The sequence below is a fragment of the Rhipicephalus microplus genome, chromosome 4, assembly GCF_043290135.1.
Source record: "Rhipicephalus microplus isolate Deutch F79 chromosome 4, USDA_Rmic, whole genome shotgun sequence".
Classification (NCBI taxonomy): Eukaryota; Metazoa; Arthropoda; class Arachnida; order Ixodida; family Ixodidae; genus Rhipicephalus; species Rhipicephalus microplus.
The window spans coordinates 78,225,230-78,245,989 of NC_134703.1; the positions used below are offsets into that span (position 1 = coordinate 78,225,230).

At 48.9% G+C, this 20,760-nt stretch overlaps 1 protein-coding gene across 2 annotated transcripts in view; it reads left to right on the plus strand.

The window, feature by feature from the left end:
* LOC142814319 (uncharacterized) overlaps positions 1-20,760 on the plus strand; it is a 130,047-nt gene that overhangs the window by 54,389 nt on the left and 54,898 nt on the right. For both annotated transcript variants that reach the window (XM_075892987.1, XM_075892986.1), the window contains exon 2: positions 14,886-15,004. In XM_075892987.1, the coding sequence (XP_075749102.1) occupies positions 14,886-15,004 (119 nt within the window). The remainder of the gene's footprint in view (positions 1-14,885; positions 15,005-20,760) is intronic.

A 20,760-nucleotide genomic window follows, 5' to 3' on the forward strand; every position in this document is an offset into this window, starting at 1 on the left:
GCGGCAAAAGAAAGTGTTGACTTGGCTCCTTTTTTGACTACTTTCGTTTCCCCTTCAAAGGCTATCACTATCTGTTGACGTCGGAGCCATATAGTGTTTATGCACATGTTACCAAACATCACAGTCAAAGCATGCTTCTATAGTTCTAGAAATTGAATTTGGCACTTTCGTTACGCAGAATATTGAAGCAGATTATTACGCAGATTATTGATTACCTTATTGTAAAGGACAGCGCAGTGTTCTACGCAGGCGCAACGGTATAGGTATAGGGGAGATCACAACATCAATATAAAGAGAACTGCACTTTTATAAACTACCAGTCAAACAAGTTCCACACTTACATAAAAATTCTTTTGGATATACGTAGCTGGGACTCAGCGAGAACTAATGCATGGCACATCACTTTGCATATCACCCTTTGCTTAATGCGGCCTTAATTAAACCAAAGTTGGAGGTTAACAAGGTCAAAAGCCCTCCACATACAGGATCATCTGCACTCATCGACATTAGAAATGACTATCCCACATTTCAGGTGAACACTGAATAAAACACATAGACGTAAGGGGTGAAGGTGGCAACACAAGCGCCAACAACAGTTTTGAATGACAAGTTTATGTTGTCACCTTTGATTCTTGTGCCCGCGTCTTCAATGCTTTCTGTAAAGTGTTCTGCCAGCTCGCCCAAGAAGAAGTCTGCTGGGATGTCGTTCGAACCCTTTGTATCATTTCTCTGGCTCAAGTACGAACTGCGATTCTAGATTCGTCATCACGGAATAAATTATTGTGAAATTAGCAAGAATAGAGGCTTCAAGGTCTCAACTGCGATTCTGAGGGTGCTCTTCGTGCTGTATAAACTTTTTATGGTCGCTACTTCCATTTATTAAAAAAATAACTTGCAAGACGTGTGAAGGAGCCGATCTTTCAACAGCGTAAACAGTACCGCATGTGGGTGAAATGATTGCTAAAATCAGCCATTTAAGTTGGACCCTCAGGAATTATACTTTTGAAGTGTTCATGCACCACATATTTACACTTTTGCTAAAAGGGTTTAGTATTTAGTCATTTAAACGAAAACGTTGAAGTGGTCTTTATAAATGCCTGGGTATACTTCTGGCTGCATTTATTGCACTTGGTTCAAGTTGGCTTCTTACTGGTTAGGTATTTTTTAAAATTTTCTGTCTATTGTTCGCCTTTTCTACCTGGCAACCCTGACCACAGTTAATCTTGGAAGTCTGAGCTGCCCAGCACGGCCGTCTACAACACCGCAGATAAATCAGCGTTAGAGCGTTGGGCTCCCCGACACGCTGTGGTCGGAGGGTGTGAGAGGCTCTCCCGACGCGCCTCGCCAGTTGTCACGTAAGTGGCGAGCTTTGGGCTGGGCGGAGCCTACGCACCGTGACGTCGCTACAAGCGCCTCAGATATGTCGACGGTGCCTACCGCTGTTTCCAAACATGGAATAGGTCCATACAGCGCGCAGAAAGTGTCACATAGCGTTGAGTGAGGGAATGCACGCATGACGTGGCATGCGCCCATGACCACGTGAATACAGGCGGGGTTGAGTGGAAGGCATGCAAGCATGACTGCGTACATATATGACTGGCGGAGCGCAGCTGCATGGGCGTTGCGCCTGCGCGCTATGTGTACGGTTTGATCTTACGAATGAGACTCCCGAAGGGTGACAGTCCGTGAATGCTCAGGCAGTGACGTCATCATTATCGATCGTTGCTTATCCGTTTGCAAAAGACGTAGTGTGATGATGAGCTACCATCAAACATGCACCAACCAGCTCGAGCCCGCCGCACTTAGTGACGTTCCCAAGTCATGGATGTTCTTTGGGCGGACGATATGATCACGCTGTTATACAGTTGGAATTCGCTGGCATGACTTGCCACTATGCTCTCCTGATTTTTAATGGTTGACCCCACTATAATGTGACGCCATGGTGTCGAGCGTGGTTGATTGGATTGATGTAGAGTAGAAGTCTGTAATTGCATTCAACGTAGTTTATTAGGCCAGTACTCCTTTATCAGAGAAGCTCGGAGATTCAAACAAGACTGACATGCAAATGAAATGAATGAGAAATCATTGACCAGGGAATGTCTCACACACACACACACACACACACACACACACACACACACACACACACACACACACACACACACACACACACACACACACTCACACACACTCACACTCACACACACACACACACACACACACACACACACACACACACACACACACACACACACACAGAGAGAGAGAGAGAGAGAGAGAGAGAGAGAGAGAATAATTAGTTAATAACGGGAAGTTTTTTGCAGTGCATGGAAATCTAGGTAAACAGGTGTTTTCGCATTTCACCTCCAATTAAATGTTCCTAGAAGTCGAAACCTCGTCCCTTGCTTTGCAGTGCCGCGCTGTCAAGCCACCGAGTCAGGTGAGCAACTCCATGCCTAGAAGTCACTTAAAAGTGTTAACCACTCAGTCTCCCTATGACGCCATGATGGCAGTCGTGGGTGTTTGTCTCTTCCACGTAAACGAAGCGTTTAAAAAAGTCTGCGTGCGGTCCATTATCAGCAATGCCTCCAGAGCATGTAGAAAATGTGAAGGTGTTTCTTTCTGCCACACGTCATCTTTTCTTTTTCTGATTTTTTATATTGAAAGTTCACGCAATGAAAGATCGCGTGATTTATTTATTTATTTATTCGTTTATGTTTCAAAACACCTCATTTTTTGCGCGCTACTACATGAAAGGAGGACTGCTTTATTCGCTCAAGTTTTATTGTCTTTCTTGCTCAAATCGCAGTAGGTGCAGGATAGCAAACTCTGAAACCTGAGCATTCGCTCACCGTGGAAGCAAAGCTGAAGTCGACGCTAAAGCATGTGTATATACAAGGTGCTTCTATGGATCACGTCTACCTATATTCGCCTTTATGAGCCATCGATGCGCTTTTGTTTGACAGTCGTTGTAGAACACAAAGGAGAGCAGGGTCCGTGAAAAGAACCATGAATGCTTATTGTATAGACGGATGTATCTGCTTACCGAGGCGACGACAGACTTACACGTGCTTCGTGAGCATTGTAAGCATTGCACGTAGGCTGCAGCTTGGAGAGGTGTGCTTGTTTTTCGTTCGCGGCGTATGTTAGTGTGTTTACAGATGTGCTCGCGCAGACTAAGAAACAGTGTTGCGGGTTCTCGGATTTGGTGGATTTCCGTCCATTGGTCCACGCTGCTTCCTATACTTTGGATGGGAAGACTCGCTTCGCGGTATGCTGTGGCCTCTATATTTAACCGTGCCTTCACCTTAACGGGAGCCCTGCTCTAAAGCAGTGCACTTTTTGGATTGTCACTCTCCCTGATGTCAGCTCTGTCAACGTTGCGTGATACAACTTGAGTGGCCGAAGGCACGGTGCCCGAATACACTTTGGCCACACCCCACTTTTGCGCAAGCAAACGTAATTAGTGAAGCGGGGGGAGATAGAAATAAGCGTTTATTTCGAAACAGTATTCCGAGCGATGCCTGTTATCACCCTTAGGTGGGAGAGTTCCCTAGTCCAGGAACCCTCTGGCTTCGACTGCCCTCTTGACCCTGGTGGCAAATTCTCGCTGGTCTTCCAGAACCTCGAAGACCACCTTGGCCTTTCACGCTTAACTAGGTGGTCGTCGTTCGTTTCTGGTGCTTGGGTCATGCCTCTCTCCGGTTGCAATGCATGGCACTGACATTCCAAGAACAAATGTGCTTGCGGAATAAGTAAAAAAAAAAAAACCTAGGTGTGCTAAACAGGCGTCTGTAGGTGACGTTCAAGATCGCACCATGCGTATTTCTGCCGCAGCCGCTATTTTATGCTAATGCATGCTTTGTTCGTTTCCTTTTAACCTTGCACTGTCTCAGCAGATCATGCTTACAGTTGACTGAGAAGTCATCGCCATCATCATAACTATTATTCCGTTTATAGTTCGGACTTTGTAACGTCGCCGCGAACCATACAAGGTGATGCAAGCAACGAGTTGCATCAAGAACACCGTTCCATGAGTGAACTGAGCGATGGCGCGTTGCTTACGCTGTGCGATAAGAAAACAAAAGGGCGTCAGCTTCTTGTGTACTTACCGGTATATTATGCGTACACTGTAAACAGAAATAAGCCGAGATGGGAGTAAATGACCTTGTCCTCTAGCGCACGCCCCGATGGGAGTTTTATAAACACCTCCGTTGGGAGTACAAAATTTACTCATCAGCAGGGGGTTTTTGCATGGTGCCAGGGGGGTTTTTATTTACATCCATTGGGGAGCTTTTTCAGGTCAGTATGGGAGTAAATTTTTTGCATCTACAAAGAAAAAAATTACGTCAGCAGCCGTCCCATGCGCAAGTGTAACTTTAATTACATAACATTGAATGTGCACAACAATGATTACAGTACACAAACATTATCACAATGTTCACATTATATCACAACACTTGCACTCACCACAGCTTGCCACACGCAGTACAAACCTACCAAATAGTCACCGGGTATATATATGCACCACATTTTTACCTCCCATGTAGCCCTGGTGAAAGCCTTTTTTCGCTATTAATTAGGCAATAAATACGCACGGCGTAAGTATGAACTTGCGGTGGTCTGATGTAAGCACTTAAACACACATGCCTTTTATCCTAAGCCTGCCTAATATTTATTATTTTTTTTACTATAGCGAAAAAGTTTCATCAGTTGACGCTCTGCCGTACGGGCTGAATTTGCATTAGCAGTACTGTTTGTGGACCCGTAAAGTGCGCGCGGTCTTGAATGAACATGTTAACGAGGCACATTTAGCATCTCCAGCGATGAACCGAAATAGACCGCCGCTACCGCGTTCGACGACTAGGCCTCACTCACGAGTACGGCACGGTGATTCGATGAATGACCGCTGGCGATCACAAAATGCTTGCTGATGTGCAGTTTACGTCTCGTTTTTCCCATGCACAGAAATAGGTGTCCGCTATCCACGCAGTTTAAGCTACGGAGCGATAGGCTTAAACGAATGAGACGGTTCGCAGTCGCTGTTCCCGTTCCTCGGATGCATTGCATGTATAGCTCGCAAAGCTCGCCACAGCGGCCGGTGCGCAGTGCGAGCTCGATACGATGCCGGCTTGATACCGACGCCATAGCGAGGCCTTCTTACCGCTTAGATGTTGCAGCGGTGAAATACCGGTGACACTCCGAGAAGCCACTATCGGCGGAGACGGGGCGAGCGCGTCGCCGGCGCAACTCTCAGACTGGTTGCCGGCCAGCCTGCCGTAGTCGAGCGAAGCCTACTTCGAACCGCTTCGAAGTTTTACGGTACAATCGCTGACGATCGTACTCCGCCTCGTTCGGCGCTCGCCTTGTAGTTAGTCATTGACAGCTGCGGTCGCAAGGCGCAGAAGACTGTTATACATCTCAGCAGCCTTCATTTTTTGTGAAACACATTCTTTGCATCGCCGGTGGTCGGTGCTAGCTCGTAGTGCTTGCCGCGGTAGCCGGCGTGCAGTGCGAGTTCGATACGATGCCGGCTTGATACCGACGGCATAGCGAGGCCTTCTTACCATTTAGATGTTACAGCCGGTGAAATACCGGTGACACTACGAGAAGCCACTATCGGCGGAGATGGGGCGAGCGCGTCGCCGGCGCAACTCTCAGACCGGTTGCCGGCCAACCTGCCGTAGTCGAGCGAAGCCTACTTCAGACCACTTCGAAGATTCTAATGGTGAAACTCCAGGAGCAGCCGTTGACGATCGTAACAGCTTACTTTTGCGACCATTAATTTATTCTACGAAGTTTTTTGTTACTCGGCCCTTTGAAGCGCGGCATTCACGACGTTTCGTTGAGGAATCGGACCGATGTGCAGCGTGGTTTAACGGTGCGAAATATATTGAAATGTTCCCAGTAAATACCAACCGGTCGTTGCTATTCTTCGCTGCACTTATAATTTCGTTGCCTGTTGACAGATGCTTACACGGTTAGCCACACAAAGCACATGTGTTTCACACCGACGAGCAAACATATGCCCGTACACACACATACACATACACACGCACACACACACACACGCACACGTCACGCCCAAAGAGGGTTTTTAAAGCTCCTATAGGGAGTTTGTAACCACGTGACCTGAAACTCCCTGGGGAGTTTAACAAGGTCATGTCGTTCATAAACTCTGTGATTAAGGAGGGAGCGTTTTACGATGACATGTGCCGAGTTCACTCCCTGCCAGGGAGTAAATAATTTGGGCACGGGAGTTTTGTTGGCTCATGTGCTGGAGAAACTCCCATCTCGGCTAACTTTTGCTTACAGTGTATATGACACGATAGCTTATCGCCTGTGACGGCATGAATTAGTCAGCCCCACGTCTTCTTTGCCTATCCCTCTAATTACAATCGCCACTTCCATTGCTAATGTGGCCCACCCTCTAATTACAATCGCCACTTCTATTGTTAATGTGGCCCAATCGTACTGATGGAATCGTCGTCCACCTTCGTGGTTAACAAGTGGGTGTGCCATCGTATATCACTTCGGTCTCATCGGGCTGTTCAGCTCCGTGGTGGACAGTATATGCATACAACGGACAGCAGATGTGCTGTATTGACATGTCTCTCGGAGCGAGGGAGCACCTCGTCTCTAGACTGTTGAAGGATAGATTGCAGGTGCTCACGTCGCTGCCTCTGCAGTGCATTCTCGGGGAATCACGTGCGCATGCAACCGCCAAGAGGGCATCATTGTGGCACCCAAGGAACACTCGTTGATACAGTCACGCTAAATAACCGCCACTGCTGCGTCCGAAGTGTCTCCTTCTGCGGTCACTCAACATATATACACGTAGGGGACACAGTAAGGCCACGGCCATTCACCAGGTTACGCCGGCTCACTGCCCTACATCCCGGTGTAGAAAAAGGGTGAGAGGTGACGCACAGGAACACTCACAACACTGTACACTGTGTTTTACATTAATTTCTTCCGCAAAGCCAGCCGAAGCCGTGGTGGTGTGGTAATTTATTTATTCGCTGGACAATTTCTGCTGAGAAGTTCCGGGTAGTCGGAGGTCCTTGGCTTGCGGTGGCGGCGGAGGAGGAGGGGATCAGTTCAGGGCTTCGCTTGCAGAAGCCACCCCTCGGAAGCGGTAAATCATAGCTGATCTTCCAGGTTTTCGCTGGCCAGCAGCTCTTCTCATCGCTCAGCTGTGCCATCTTGTATTGGTGCTAAGACCTAACGTTCCCATGTGACATGGTACAGGGGAGCTTCCGCTGGGCACCATGGGCAGAGAGGAGAGTATGCCGAGGGATGTCTTTTGATTAGTGTGGGCAAATTTGGAAACGTGCTGGTTTGAGTTTGCCTCCAATGAACCGATTCATCTTTAATGTTAGCTCTGGTAGGGGGAAAAGTCGCAGTTTTTCCGCAAAGACGAAGCAATGAACGTGATTGGAATATCACGCGAAGAATGGTGAGCAGATCGAAACGTGCCACGCGTTTCTCACGCACAAATGACGCGCGAAACGTACGCACAGGTACAGATTAACGCGAATAAGTGTCTCAATTGTTACTTCGGTGTGTCTGAAAGGCGCGCTTTTATCGCAAATGGAGACTGTGCAACGGGTGTAATGACCGTCGTGCACCCGGTAACTACAACAGAATCGTTCCGGTTACAGCCCAAGACGTTCGATAGTCGCCACCGGGAGATAAGCGAGCGCACGCGTAAGCATCCCCTCTCCGTGGGCAAAGTACGCGTAGGAGATGAGAGCACGCGTCACCGCATCGTGACGATCTGGGGACGCGCGCTCATTGCATCATCTCTCTGGTAATGCTGAAAACGCGATAGTGTCCCCGAGATCGCCGTAGCCAGTGGTAAGTGGTAAATATAATTAGCTTGCCGTTTCAACGTTAAAGGAGGTGATCATTGGTGGCTCAGTGGTTAACGCCTCGCACCCGCAAGGAGGCTGGGTTCGATTCCGCGCGTCGGAGTCTTTTTCTGAATTATTTTTTTCTCGTGTTTTCATGTATATAAATACATATACATATACGATGAATGAGGTCGATACCCACATCGACGCCGGCTGCAAGATCCATCCGAGAGCGTTCATATAATTGCTATCGCAATAATAAGCTTGCTTGGGATGGCCGAGTATAGTCGCAATCAAGGGAAGGGAGCGGGTTTCTCAGGGGTGGAGTTGAAAGGGGCTCGATCGCTCGGCTCGCATACCCTCGGGCTACCCTATCCGCTGCCTGGTTTCCCTCCTGCAGCCCCACGTGACCCGAGGACTATATGATCAGATGCCACATTCGTTGTGTGTGTGTGTGTGTGTGTGTGTGTGTGTGTGTGTGTGTGTGTGTGTGTGTGTGTGTGTGTGTGTGTGTGTGTGTGTGTGTGTGTGTGTGCTCGCCAGTGTGTGTTACGCTCAGGGTGATATTGAGGGCGGGTTGGATCATGCACCCTTGTAAGTAGTTGAGGTAAGCCGTTTGAGAGTCCGTGAAGACGGTCAGTGACCGTCACTGTGATCGGCACACAAACAGTACACATTGCACATAATATATTGTGATGGAGGCCACTAAAACGGTGCATGTGCTTTACAGTTAGCCATCCCATTCTTCATCGCCTACTCTCTATATATAGATGTAGATCCTTATAATGTGCCGGCTTGCACCCGCTCTGGTCTATTGCCCGAGAATTGGGTACAAAAAATAGAATGTAGTCTTGCAGATTCTGTGAAGTCGTCTGCCTTCTGCTCTGTTTATTCGCTCTCCACAGAGCTGTCTTCTCGCTTACGAACCGTAACAATGCCCAGCAGCAATTAGCCCTTCTACGACATGTACGCTTATGAAATTCTGAAGCTGAATCGCGTGTCACGGTGAACCTGTTTTGTTTGTATTTGTAGGAATTCACAGAAAATTAAACCGTGGTGCATCTTTTTCGCAATCGTCCTGCTCGAAGCCTTTTGAATAGACAGACCACCCATATGATATGACACTTCTCAACATTATACAATATTGAGCTAATCTCTGGTCAGAAAGCGAAACCTATAGCGGTACAGCTGTGACATGGGCGGACTTGCCCCCCGCCCCCCTCTAGTCACTATGTCAGAATGTAACGGATGCAAGAACAGTGCGCATCTCTAGAACGCCGGTTGGTTTGCAGTTCCCCAAAAGCCCCGGCGCATCACTTAAGGGTGGTGGTGCACGTCACATAACTAAACTTCTTTTTTTTTTCAGTTCGTCGGTACAGATTTATAGCTGATGCGAAAGCAACGGGAAGACCGCGCATTGCTGTTTCCTCCGTTAGAAAGTCCCTGCGCTTATGCTTGGTAAATGCAGTGATGTGTGTATTGCTTCCGCGCACCATTCCGCTCAATTGAAGGCGAAATGCCTGGAGACATCGAAAAGGCGCCGTATTTCACTGTGTCTTTCCACTTCCTTGCTTTCGCGCCCAGCTAGCTGTATGCATACACACGGCCGGCGTGTTTTCTCGCTAGCTTTCCGGCCTCGTGGAGTGCCGGGCGCGGGTCATCCTCCTCCGTCTCTCGTGGCTGGCGGTGGTGTCTGGGCTTCCCCCGATTAGGGAACAGGTGGTCTTTTTCGTAAAGCAACGAGACGCTTGTGCAAAGCGGAAACAGAGCGAGAGAAAAAAAGTTCATACCCCCTCTTCTGTAGCCCACACGCGAGGTCTCAAGGAAGCAAGGCCGGTCGGGCGGTCGCGCCCCCAAGAAGCTTGCGTGACTATTTAGCCTTTAATGGCGGCCCCTCCCTCCGTGTTGGAGGGGGAGCTGTTGCGCGCTCCTCTGTCATTTTCGTGAAGACACTGTTTCTTTCTTTTTGCTACTGCTTAGTTCTTCTGTATTTTGGTGTCCGCTTAGCTTCTTTTTTTTTTTCGGATTCTTGACGCGAGTGCTTTCATTTTACTCTTATTACCCGATCCGCCTCGGTTTCTTTCTTTTTCCCCGGAGATCCGCTATCTTCAGCTGCGAAGGACCTCGCATGCGTGCAGTCTTCTTTACCGGGGCCGCCTTCCTCCTGACGTCATTTGTTGACGGCTTCACGCGCGTCCGCTGCTTTGGAAGTATGTACGCGCAGTTTTTTTTTCATTATTTTTCTTTCTTTTTTGGGGGGAGGGGATGCCTTGCCACTGTGACACATGCATGCTGTTGCGAACAGTGTGTGTTTGTAAACACGGGAATGCCAGAATTGAGACAAAATGGTCCGTTGTTTTTTGCGAGCAAGTGGGCCCGCGAATCGCTGTTGTTCGTAAAGCTGGCTCGTTGTTATTTCGCCCCTTTCGCGGTCATCGGCTTCCTGTTTTCCGCGGCTTCGTCCGTCTCTCGGGGCGCGTGACACGGCGGGCTGTGCATTGTTTACACCTCAACGTGTCTTCATCCCGTGGGGTTTCCCGGTTTCCTGTTGGGCACAAGTTGCGTCTACTATCGCAACACTCGTGCCAACTTGTATCAGACGACGAACTGGTGCAGCAGTACCAACCTACGTGTCTACGGCGCTGTACTGATTTCTCCGTGTTTTGGTGGCTGAATTCGGCTTCGCCTAAAGTCCCGACCTTTCAGCGATACTGAATGATGGACGACACCTAAATGTCTTACGCGCCTCAATGTCCAAGCGTGCACATGAGTTCACTGTTTAGGCCACCTTTTTACGTGATGGTGCACCTTAGATGCATTATAAACACGCGAGAATAGACTTTCGGTGTCGGCGGTAACACGGGTGAGGCAAACATATCACAACGTGGTGACGTCATGATGACGTCGCCATGTTATGTTTGTGTGACGTCATACGACATCGTGACTTGGTAGAGAGTGGATGAATCCCGGGGGCATCGCAAAACCAAGTGATAGGGAAGAAAAAAGCTTCTAATGTCTCTGGTCCCGGAGGCCATGCTAAACTACGTTACGTGCAGAAAGTTATGAAGGAGTGGGGGGTGGGTGGGAGGGGTGTCAATACTGTAGAAAATAATTTTTGCCTTCGGGCCATGTAAGGCGAATGCTTAGGGACCTTATGACCTTTCTGTCGGTTATTGGAGCATACTTATCGCATGGCCGCTGCCATCGACCAAATTGCGCACTTATACGCGCACGTGACGTCATATGGCACACAACTGTGCAGTGAACAATCTCGATATTTCTCCGCCGATGCCTTTCAGTCGAAGAGGGCTGCATGCTCGCATCTTTTCGTTTGACTGACAACGCTCCCTTCAACCGAGCATCCCGTCTATGGAGTTGTCTGGAGCGAAGATATGCAGCATTACCTGATCTCCGCTCGTTCGTTTCTGAAAGCTATATAGGAAGTCACCGAGAGTGCGCCGCACGTCGTCGGCGTATACTTCTGTCGGCGGCTCAGGTTCATTATGTGAAAGGCTGACGCTCAAGAGCGAGTCTTGCGAGATAGGTGTCATCCTTTCAGTCGAGTTATAGTCATAAGTCTTCTCGTCTGCTGCAGGTGGTTGGAGGACAAGAATTTCTTGTTATTTAAAACTTAGTAGCATACGCGCGACTTGTGAAGAACACAATGCGCGATGCCTGCAGGCTTCGAGTCAGCGGACATTTTATAAAGATGAAAATTAATGACAAATTACCAGAATACGTGTATCGTTTAGAACCCTTCCTTTACTCTTATAATGTAGGGCAATAGTGTCCAGCAATATGGTCGTTAATGACATGCCCATCATTCCTGAATGATTGGGGGGGGGGGGGGGGGGGGTACGGATAACAATAAAGTTGTGGAGAGTCGCAGATGATTAGATTGTGAGCTTGTTTCTCTCTCTCTTTTGCGCTCTTTTATTGCCTTATTCATTTCTATTCTTTTTTTTTCGAGTATTATTGTAGTGCAAAAATGTCCATTGGACGTGCCACGCAAGCCCGTATGCATCGACGTGTGCTGCTCTGTATCCCCACTATAGGCGCTCCCAGCGTGAAAGCATCTTCAATGCACATCTATAGCCTGTCTGAACGGGGTTATTCATTGCTCGTAAACACGAGGCTCTAATTTTCGCCTACCCTGGTTCTTCATCGCTTTCCGATACGAATAGGTGCGCTGTGAGCTTCTTCTTGCCGAGCCTCGTGGTCGCTATGCCAGTAACGGTGAATACATTCCCCTTGTGCCTCCTGAGTGCCGTACCCCCCCCCCCCCCCCCCCCCCCGCACTTTTCCCTGAGTGCTCCTCTTTCCAGGTGCCTCCCGCGGAGTGAAAGCGAAGTTGCGCCACTTTCGTTTGACCTTGTTCCACGCCTTGTTTGGTTTCTCTTTTTTCCGTTGACCGGGGAAGCGCGCACATAACCTTCTGTCCCATTGTTGGCGGTGCCCCAGTCGCGATTTCCGTTCTACCCCCCCCCCCTTCCCCCTGGGTCCTCCGAGTGCCGAGTTATCCGCTACTTTAGGGAAGCGTTTTGTTGCACTGCCAGCGCTCCCTCCTTACCTTGGCACTGTTTAGTAGCCCACGTGCGCCTTGAGACGAGCTGCGACATTAATCGCTTTTGGCGCGCGGCTTTTTCCTACGCGCTGGTGTGGTTAACGCGCTTCTTTTTTTTTATTTCCTTTGTATAATAGCTCTTTGTACAATGGCGAGTGCTCGGTAAGCGTCTGCACGTGTAGGTTTTTACGGAGCTAGTTTAGAATTGGCCTGTTGAGGAGTGCAGCTCTCACGTTTCTGTCCTCATTGCTCCTACTTTTACCTCGTTTTTTTTTTTTTTTGTGCTTGCCGCACTAATTACCCCCCTGTTAAATAGCTTTCCCGTTGTAGAAGATCTCCGCTATAGCACGTTTTTTAAACAGCAATCGTGGTCTGCGAAACACGCACAACCACACGAACACTCCGAGAAAATGTTGCGACTTGAACGGCACAACGCATGTACACGCTAAACAATCAAAGTGACCTAGTTCGAGCTTGGCTTTAAGGACTGACGGTTATAGGAACACAAGCTAAAGTTTTCTGTAGGTGCATTTACGTGCAAACTGAGAGTGATGAAACCCGCCAGGCACGAAGCAACCTGGAAGGAGTTTCGTCCACTTCCACCCTAGCCGAAAGTAAGGAACTCGGAGGACAACGAACCACGCAGAGACGGCCCGAAGGAGAAGCGGGGAACGATGGTGTTTTCTTTTCCAGACGGCAAAATGGGGCGACGAGGCCAAAGCCCCGTTGCACAGCCGCCCCATCTCCACTATACTGCTGCTCCGATCCCCCCAAAGAAACCTTTTGCTGTCTTGCGTGCAAAATTGAGGAAATAGTGGTCCAAAAGAAAGAGATGCGGAAAAGGAAGAAACAAGGAGGAGGTGGGGGTGCATTAGGAACGCGGGGTTATTCTCTGGGTAACCCCCCACCTGTCCCCCCTCCCCCAACCCTCCTGCTTTCCAGTGGGGGCAATGGGACGATGCATGCTCTAGCTGAAGAGCGACCCACTCCTCCGGCTCTTCCCTACTTTTGTGCGCCCCCCCCCCCCCCAGTCCATTTCTTTGTTGCATTTTTACGTTTTATATCTCGCCGATCTAGTTCGCCCCTTCTCGGCGCGCAAAGGTATGGTCGCTTCCGCGTACCACGCGAACAACGGGAAGAAAAGGGAGGAAGGAGGAAGAAACGGGCCACGCGGAAGCTGTCCTGGGAAAAAGGAAGAGAAAGCTCTTACGGCGCACCGTCCCGGGAGGCGAACCATGGATTTCTCCCCGTGCTGGGACGACGGGGGTCCCGCGAACGGGCCCACCCGTCGTCGTTTGTGCTGAGCTTTCTCGTGCCGCTTCTTCTTCCGCTGCACACCCGGGGGCGACCATTGTGTGTCGCTTTCACTGGCGGAGCACTTCGCAAAGAACGTCTTGCGTCGAGGCACGCTGCTGACCCGTTCCGCGGCTCCGGTTGTCGGCTGCTGTTTCCAACTTTAGTCTTGTCACGTTGTCGTTGCTCGCAGCCGTCGTTTCCTGGCGGAAGCGTTGGAAATGCGTCTGCGCTTTTGTTTGCGTCTTCGGTCGTGGGTTTAATCGGCGCGGAAGTTGCGTGGCTCGTTCCGGCGTTGTGTGCGATCTGTTTTGTTTGTCTGTTTGTTGCGCCACTGCGCTGACTCGAAACGCAACACGAGCAATGGCGGAGACACACGAGCGGCACTATGGCCCACGTGCAGCGCGCTCTAACAATAAAGGTTACGCAACACTATGCGCATCATCACCCTATCAACATATTCATTGTTTGTTAACAGGGGTAGGTGCCGTCGACATATTGAGGCGCTTGTAGAGACGTCGCGGAAGGCTCAGCGACGTTCTCTGTCCGGAGGCAGCTTTGCAGCTGCTGTGCCAGCTGTCATGTGATCATAGAAGTTGGTGGCGAGCATTGGACTGGGCGGAGCCTACAAACGCCGTGACGTCACTGCAAGTGCCTCAGTATGTCGACGGTGCCTATACCCCTGCTTACAAACATGGGATAGGTCTACAGTCTTGAGAAACAAGGCTGTTCTTGCGGTATTAAGCACTATATTGCTGGCTGCACATAAGGTGCTGGTACCTTTTCGGGTTAGCGGAAATACGCATCACCGTGGCTCCGCTACCTGCATTCACAGAGTACTTGCGGATAGAATCACTTGAAATCTGTTGCGTTTGTTGCCACGTGAATCTTGTCATGAAATCAGCACCGATTCACAAACCATTATTGTGTTCCATTATAAGACCCTGTTTTGTGTCAAACCTTATTCGTAAATAGATGTTTCTCGTGCCAATGAATAAAGTGCCAGACAAGAAATGCGGAAGCCGAGTTGAATTATTTTTTTTTTTTCTCTTATTCACGCGCCGGCCCAAAGTGGCCTACAATTATGGAGGTGGAAACATTTCAATGATTGCAGCTCGTACTGCGCAGTATCTAAAGCTTCCGTTTCTAATCGTCCGCGTCTTCTTTCGCAGGACTGACTGCCTGTTCCAAGCACAAGAATTCGCTCGGGTCGTCGTACAACATTTGGATATACACGTTACGTGCACACACTCGAAGCTCTCATGTTCGCCTTCCTTGGTTCGGTGTCTCGGTAAGTCGCCGTGCACGCATTATCGCCGTTTATCATCACCCTGCGGGCACGTCAAGAGGTAATTTTCTGTATCTCGTGGGCTTCTGCAACAATAGGCAGAAACAAATTATTCATTAAAAGATATGAATTTAGAAAGTGTCTGGTCGGACGTTTGACCAACCGGTCCACAATTTTTGCAGAACTTTTTTGCTATAGATTCGTTTCTTCAGAAGTTAGGTAAATAAACGTGCCAATTAGGCAAATAATATGAACACAACTATAGTTAAACGTGCTACGGGTAATAGCGAGCAGCATTCATTTGGTGGCACCGCCGTACAGTGCATCGCCATATTTTTCAACCTTGGTTAAAGATAGCTGCTGCTCCCTGTATAGTTTCGGCGGGGTGGCCCCACCAATGGCTAGTGCACATTTGCTTTTTTAGGACATGCCATGCTGGAATTTTTGTGAAATATACGCACGTGCTGACGTACTAAGATTTATTTTTGTTTCTTATTTCTTTATTTTAGTGAAGTTGCTGGTTGCGCTTCACCGTCTCACTAATTCGTGAAAGCTTAGTCATGCATAGAACACCTTAACTTTCACCTTAGAACTCTCATTTGATCTCGGCTATGCGGTGTTGTATTAAGCAACAGAACGACGAAATAGTAAACTCTGCATCTTATACTTTGTTTTCAACAGGTCTGCACGTGCGTAGAAAAAGCCCCTGGGAAGCTGGCTTTGCCGCTGTAAGACGCGTACTAAGCGGAAGCCGGCTTCTAGGTAGTGCATTTATTGTTGGAGACCGTTTGCAGGAATCGAAAAAGCGTCAAGCGTGAAGACGAGATATCGACATTTTACGGACGCACGGAAAGACGAAAGGTATCTGTTGTTAGGCTCGGCTACCCAGCTGTGAGAGTGTAAACGTCCGTCTTTGTTGTTTCAAAGAAACCCTTGAGCCACAGCATATAACGCTTGTTGTGGGACCTGTATAGCTGTACTATTTCGTTCTTCACACAGCCCTGTACCGATGAAATAGAAGTCGCGTGGACACACTTGGGTGCCACCACGCTTTCGGCCGGCCTCTCGTGCACGAAACGGCGTGATGTTGTTGTTCGCTTTGTGCCACCTCGTTTGCAGTGCAGGCAAATTGCGTGCGGTGTTTGGAGGGACCCCGCCCAGTAGCGGCGATACGAGTGTGCGGTGCGGAATCGATCTGACCACGCCCCTTCTGGCCGGCAATCTTCTCGGCCCGGGAGTTATTAGCTTTTGCCACGGGGTTGCCCGAAAGCGCCCGCCCTCTTCTGTCCCGGCGCTTCCCTTCTTTTGACTACTTTCTTAGCGCCACGTTCTCCGACCCGCGTGCTCGCGTCGCGCATAATTGCAGAGCGTGTCAGAGCCTGCACGTACCGTTAATCTTCGTTAAAACCGACGACGCCCGTCGGCAATAGAAGATGCGGGACTTGTCACGCCAAGATGTTCATTAGGCGCTTTAAAATATACGGCGCGCACGTCTCGCGGTTGACAGGGTCGCTCTATAAACTGCGTGAAGCGCTCAGGCGCGCGCGCCTGCACGCGGCTAAGTGGATTCGACAGATGGCAAGGCCCTGTGCAAGACCCGCGCGCTTTGATTAAGTGGTCGTATACGCCCCGCCGCGGTGGTCTAGTGGCTAAGGTACTCGGCTGCTGACCCGCAGGTCGCGGGTTCAAATCCCGGCTGCGGCGGCTGCATTTCCGATGGAGGCGGAAATGTTGTAGGCCCGTGTACTCAGATTTGGGTGCACGTTAAGGAACCCCAGGTGGTCTAAATTTCCGGAGCCCTCCACTACGGCGTCTCTCATAATCATATGGTGGTTTTGGGACGTTAAACCCCACAAATCAATCAATCAAGTGGTCGTATACATCGATGGAGATAACGTTTTTCGTGCGTTTCGGTTTCCGGTGCGGTTTCTCTGAGGAAACGAATACCTCGACCTCTTGTGCAAGGTGTTTCGCAGAGGTGCTATACGCGCTGACGGCTGTTTTGGCTTCGTGAATGCGTGCGGTTGCCATGGGGTGACGCTATCTCGATGTGGGTGGGGCCTGATTCGCGTTTGAGTAGCTCCAATTACGCGTGAGCCCTTGCGCAGCAACGTGTTTGTGCAGGTTTTTGATTCGCAATGTTTAAGGCTGGCCATATATACAGACATGGACTTCACTGTCTCGTTTACTAGGAACTCGATTTGCATGAAGCGCTCGCAACAGTGCCCTGACTTCAAAAAACAACAAGCATAATTGGGAGTTATCGTATCGAGGGACAGGGACGGCTGTCCACGTGGTACTGTCGTTTGCTTGCGCTCCACGTACGGAAACATTGATATTGATCTCCATACACGGATAATTCCGCTTATTCTATTGGATGGTGACGATTGATAAGCTACTTTCAACCCTCAGTTCATATTGCACCAGCTTAGCTTTTATTTACTTAGTTACTTATTTATTCATTTATTTACTTATTTATTTATTTATTTAGACAGATAGATAGATAGATAGATAGATAGATAGATAGATAGATAGATAGATAGATAGATAGATAGATAGATAGATAGATAGATAGATAGATAGATAGATAGATAGATAGATAGATAGATAGATAGATATTAAAGGAAAATGGTATGGAGGCTAAGCAGTACAAACGTCCAGTTTTCTACCTTAAACTGGGGAACAGACTGTTGGGCTAGGTGGTAATTCAGCGACGCGAAAAACGTAAACATATGAAGAAACGAACAACACAGGCATGAACACACACGCGCCCGTGTTATTCGTTTCTTCTTATATGTCTACTTTTCGTGTTGTTCAACTAACAATCAGACCAAACTTGGAGTAGGTGGGGGGGGGGGGAGGTTTATAAAGAGAGATACAATAACATGGCACACGCACACGAATAACTACACATTGCTTTTACTTCGGAAAGCGTCTCACCACGAAAACATATGAGCAGCTGCAGGCAGTGGTTGAGTGACAATGCGGTATGACTGAGCCTGATCCCATGTTTTCGGGGTGAGACGCTTTCCGAAGTAAACTCAGTTGCAGTTCGTTGAGTAACTGCAGATTACAACGTCGAACAATGTCGGTACTACAAGTCGTTCGTAGGTCGTTCGTTGTTTGTGAACAGCGCAACAACATTCGTTCCAGTCAGCTTGATAACATGCCTTCGCTGAGCTTACAGCAGGGCTTTCAGGCAGTGATAAAGGTATAGGATGGGAAATCGAACGTGGTATGACGCGGCGAATGGTGGTTTCGATTACCTGAGCTGCTGCAATAGTCTTTTTGCTCCTGTGCGATCTGTGCGGCAATACTATACCTCGGAGGAGAGGAGCCCACGGTATACTGTAAACACCGTCTACGCATCTCGAATTTCGTATAGCTCTGCTGGAATTCTCGAGGGACGGCGCGTCGTTCCCGCGTCTGCGAAAGGACGCGCACAACGTGAGGCGTCATGTTCCGGAGTGGCGCGCCATGGAGAACGGCGTTGGTTGGCGCTGGCGGCCGCAGCCTTGGTGCGCGCGCGGAGGGAGAGGAAGCCGTTCAGACGGACCTCGTCTCGCCACGATAGAAATTCGCGGCCGCGAAATAAGGCGCGAAAAGAAGTACGAAAGGGGCGACGCGAGGCTCGTCGCGCCGTCGACCGCCCGGAGCATGCTGGGAAGCGGCGCCTCTGGCTCACCGCGTGGCTGGCTCGCTGGTCCTCGCGAAGCTCTGCGCGTGGATACTCCAACTAATAGTATACTGTATACGGTGGATTACTTAGCGTGTAAATAATGAAAGAAAGGAAACGTAAGGGATTGCTTTTTTTTTTTGTTAGACACAACCTTGATGTGAATTGAGGGAGCCTATACGCGCCACGACGTCGCTTCAAGCGCCTCAGTATGTCGACGGCCTGTATTTTCTTACAAACGTGAAATAGGTCTATAGCTATAGTTGTATCCCGTTCCTCTTGTTGCATTGTAACCTCGCGGCGAGTAGTACTATAGGCATGCTCTTGACACCGTGAAGCTCCTTTCTGACGAACTACCGCATCATCGCGCATTTTCCTTATCTTATTATTATTTTGCCTGTTACATCACACACTAGTTATACTGCACGAAGACGTCGCCTGGTTGGCTATTTTCTCCTACGAACTTGCATAAGCGATGCGCTATACGCGTTCTTTTTTTTTTTTCTCCCGCCAGCAATCAAAGACCCACCTGACGAACGTTCAACGCAAGCCGGAATCGCGGCACGATTATACGCTGCATACAACGTCCACTCGGCGTCATTTCCAAATTGCGACGCCGCATGCACCATCGCGATGCACATTCTCTCTCTCTCCGAAAGACACATCTTTGTGGCGTGGACGGTGCGGCGGCTTCTAACGACATTCTCTGTTTACCCTCTTGATCACCCGCAAAGGTATAATACATACGCGTGCCAAATTATTCTCGTTGTTTCTTACACCACTCTTGCGTCTCTGTGTGATCCCTTTGCCTTCTTTTGCTCATAGAGTTTAGGGGTGAGAAGCATTGTTGTTGACGGTTACCTAACCGTGTCTATTTATTCGGACGGCTCTTTCTGCATTCACGTCGCTCTTTTTCGGAATAGTGCTATGGCGCCGAACATCAATGTGTTATGCATCGTGACCGAAGAATAAAGCTAGAACGAAGACATTAATAGGCGCTACGTGCCACTTGACTATAAAGTGAACAAGATTGCTTTCAGTACCATTGACGTATTCCTCAAAACAGGCGATTCTATGCTGATGCTTTAGAGAAAGAAATCCTTCTTTGTATTGGATGCTGCATGAACGCATTTGGCTTACCACCGCAAATTCACCATAAATAGCATGCGACGTAGGCGACCTATAATATGACACATTGTCGCATAGCACCCAGGGACACAAGTTTAGCAAGCATCTAGGAAGTAACTGTCATTCATAGGGAGATGTAAGGGTAGATCCAATGAGCTAGCGCCTACGATTTAAAACGATGTTTCCTTTCTTTTTTCTCAGCGGAAGCCCCATTTTGAGACCGAAAAAAGGTTTACCTAAAAAGCGTAGCATGGAAGTAAGTGTCGCTCAGAAAAGAGAAAGAGGCTTTGATTTCGCGCAGGGCATTTCTTGAATGTCCAAGGATGTGGTGCACTTAACTTCAACGGGCTGCAGCGTGAACTCAAGGCAAGTTTCATAACAGCCTCGAGTCACAGCGTGCTTGACGCATGATGAGTTATCATCGCGCACATTGCAGGCTTCGTTTTTCCGTGTACGAGAAGAATATATAGTTGCTAAATGAAATATACGGCCTAGAACAACCGATGTTATAGAAACGGTATCTTCAAGTACCTGGAGCTTCATGTCTTTCCGAGAAAAAAAATGCATCATTCGCACAAGCTCGAACGTATACACTGCTGAGATGTGCGTTCAAATACGCTGTGCATACGCTGGCTTGGTTTTGCTCTCGCGTGCAGCCCTATTTGCAGCCCGTGAAGCCGTAATTTTGTGCAGAAACAGTGTCGGTTTCGGAAGGAACTACAGAGTTCTCGCATCAGCTCGAAATACGAAAGAACGAAATGGAAGGAAGCTATAATAGTGAGGACCACGTGCGCCAAAGAAGCAAAGGCGTATTTACACGTCGCAAGACTCTGGCGCTGGACGTTGCTGCATATTTTTTGTATCGCGTGCTGTACAATTAAAGCGCTTAATTGTCTACTGACTCAGCGGTCGTGCAGTTGTTCATCGGATATCATACTTCTGTGGTCAGGTTTAT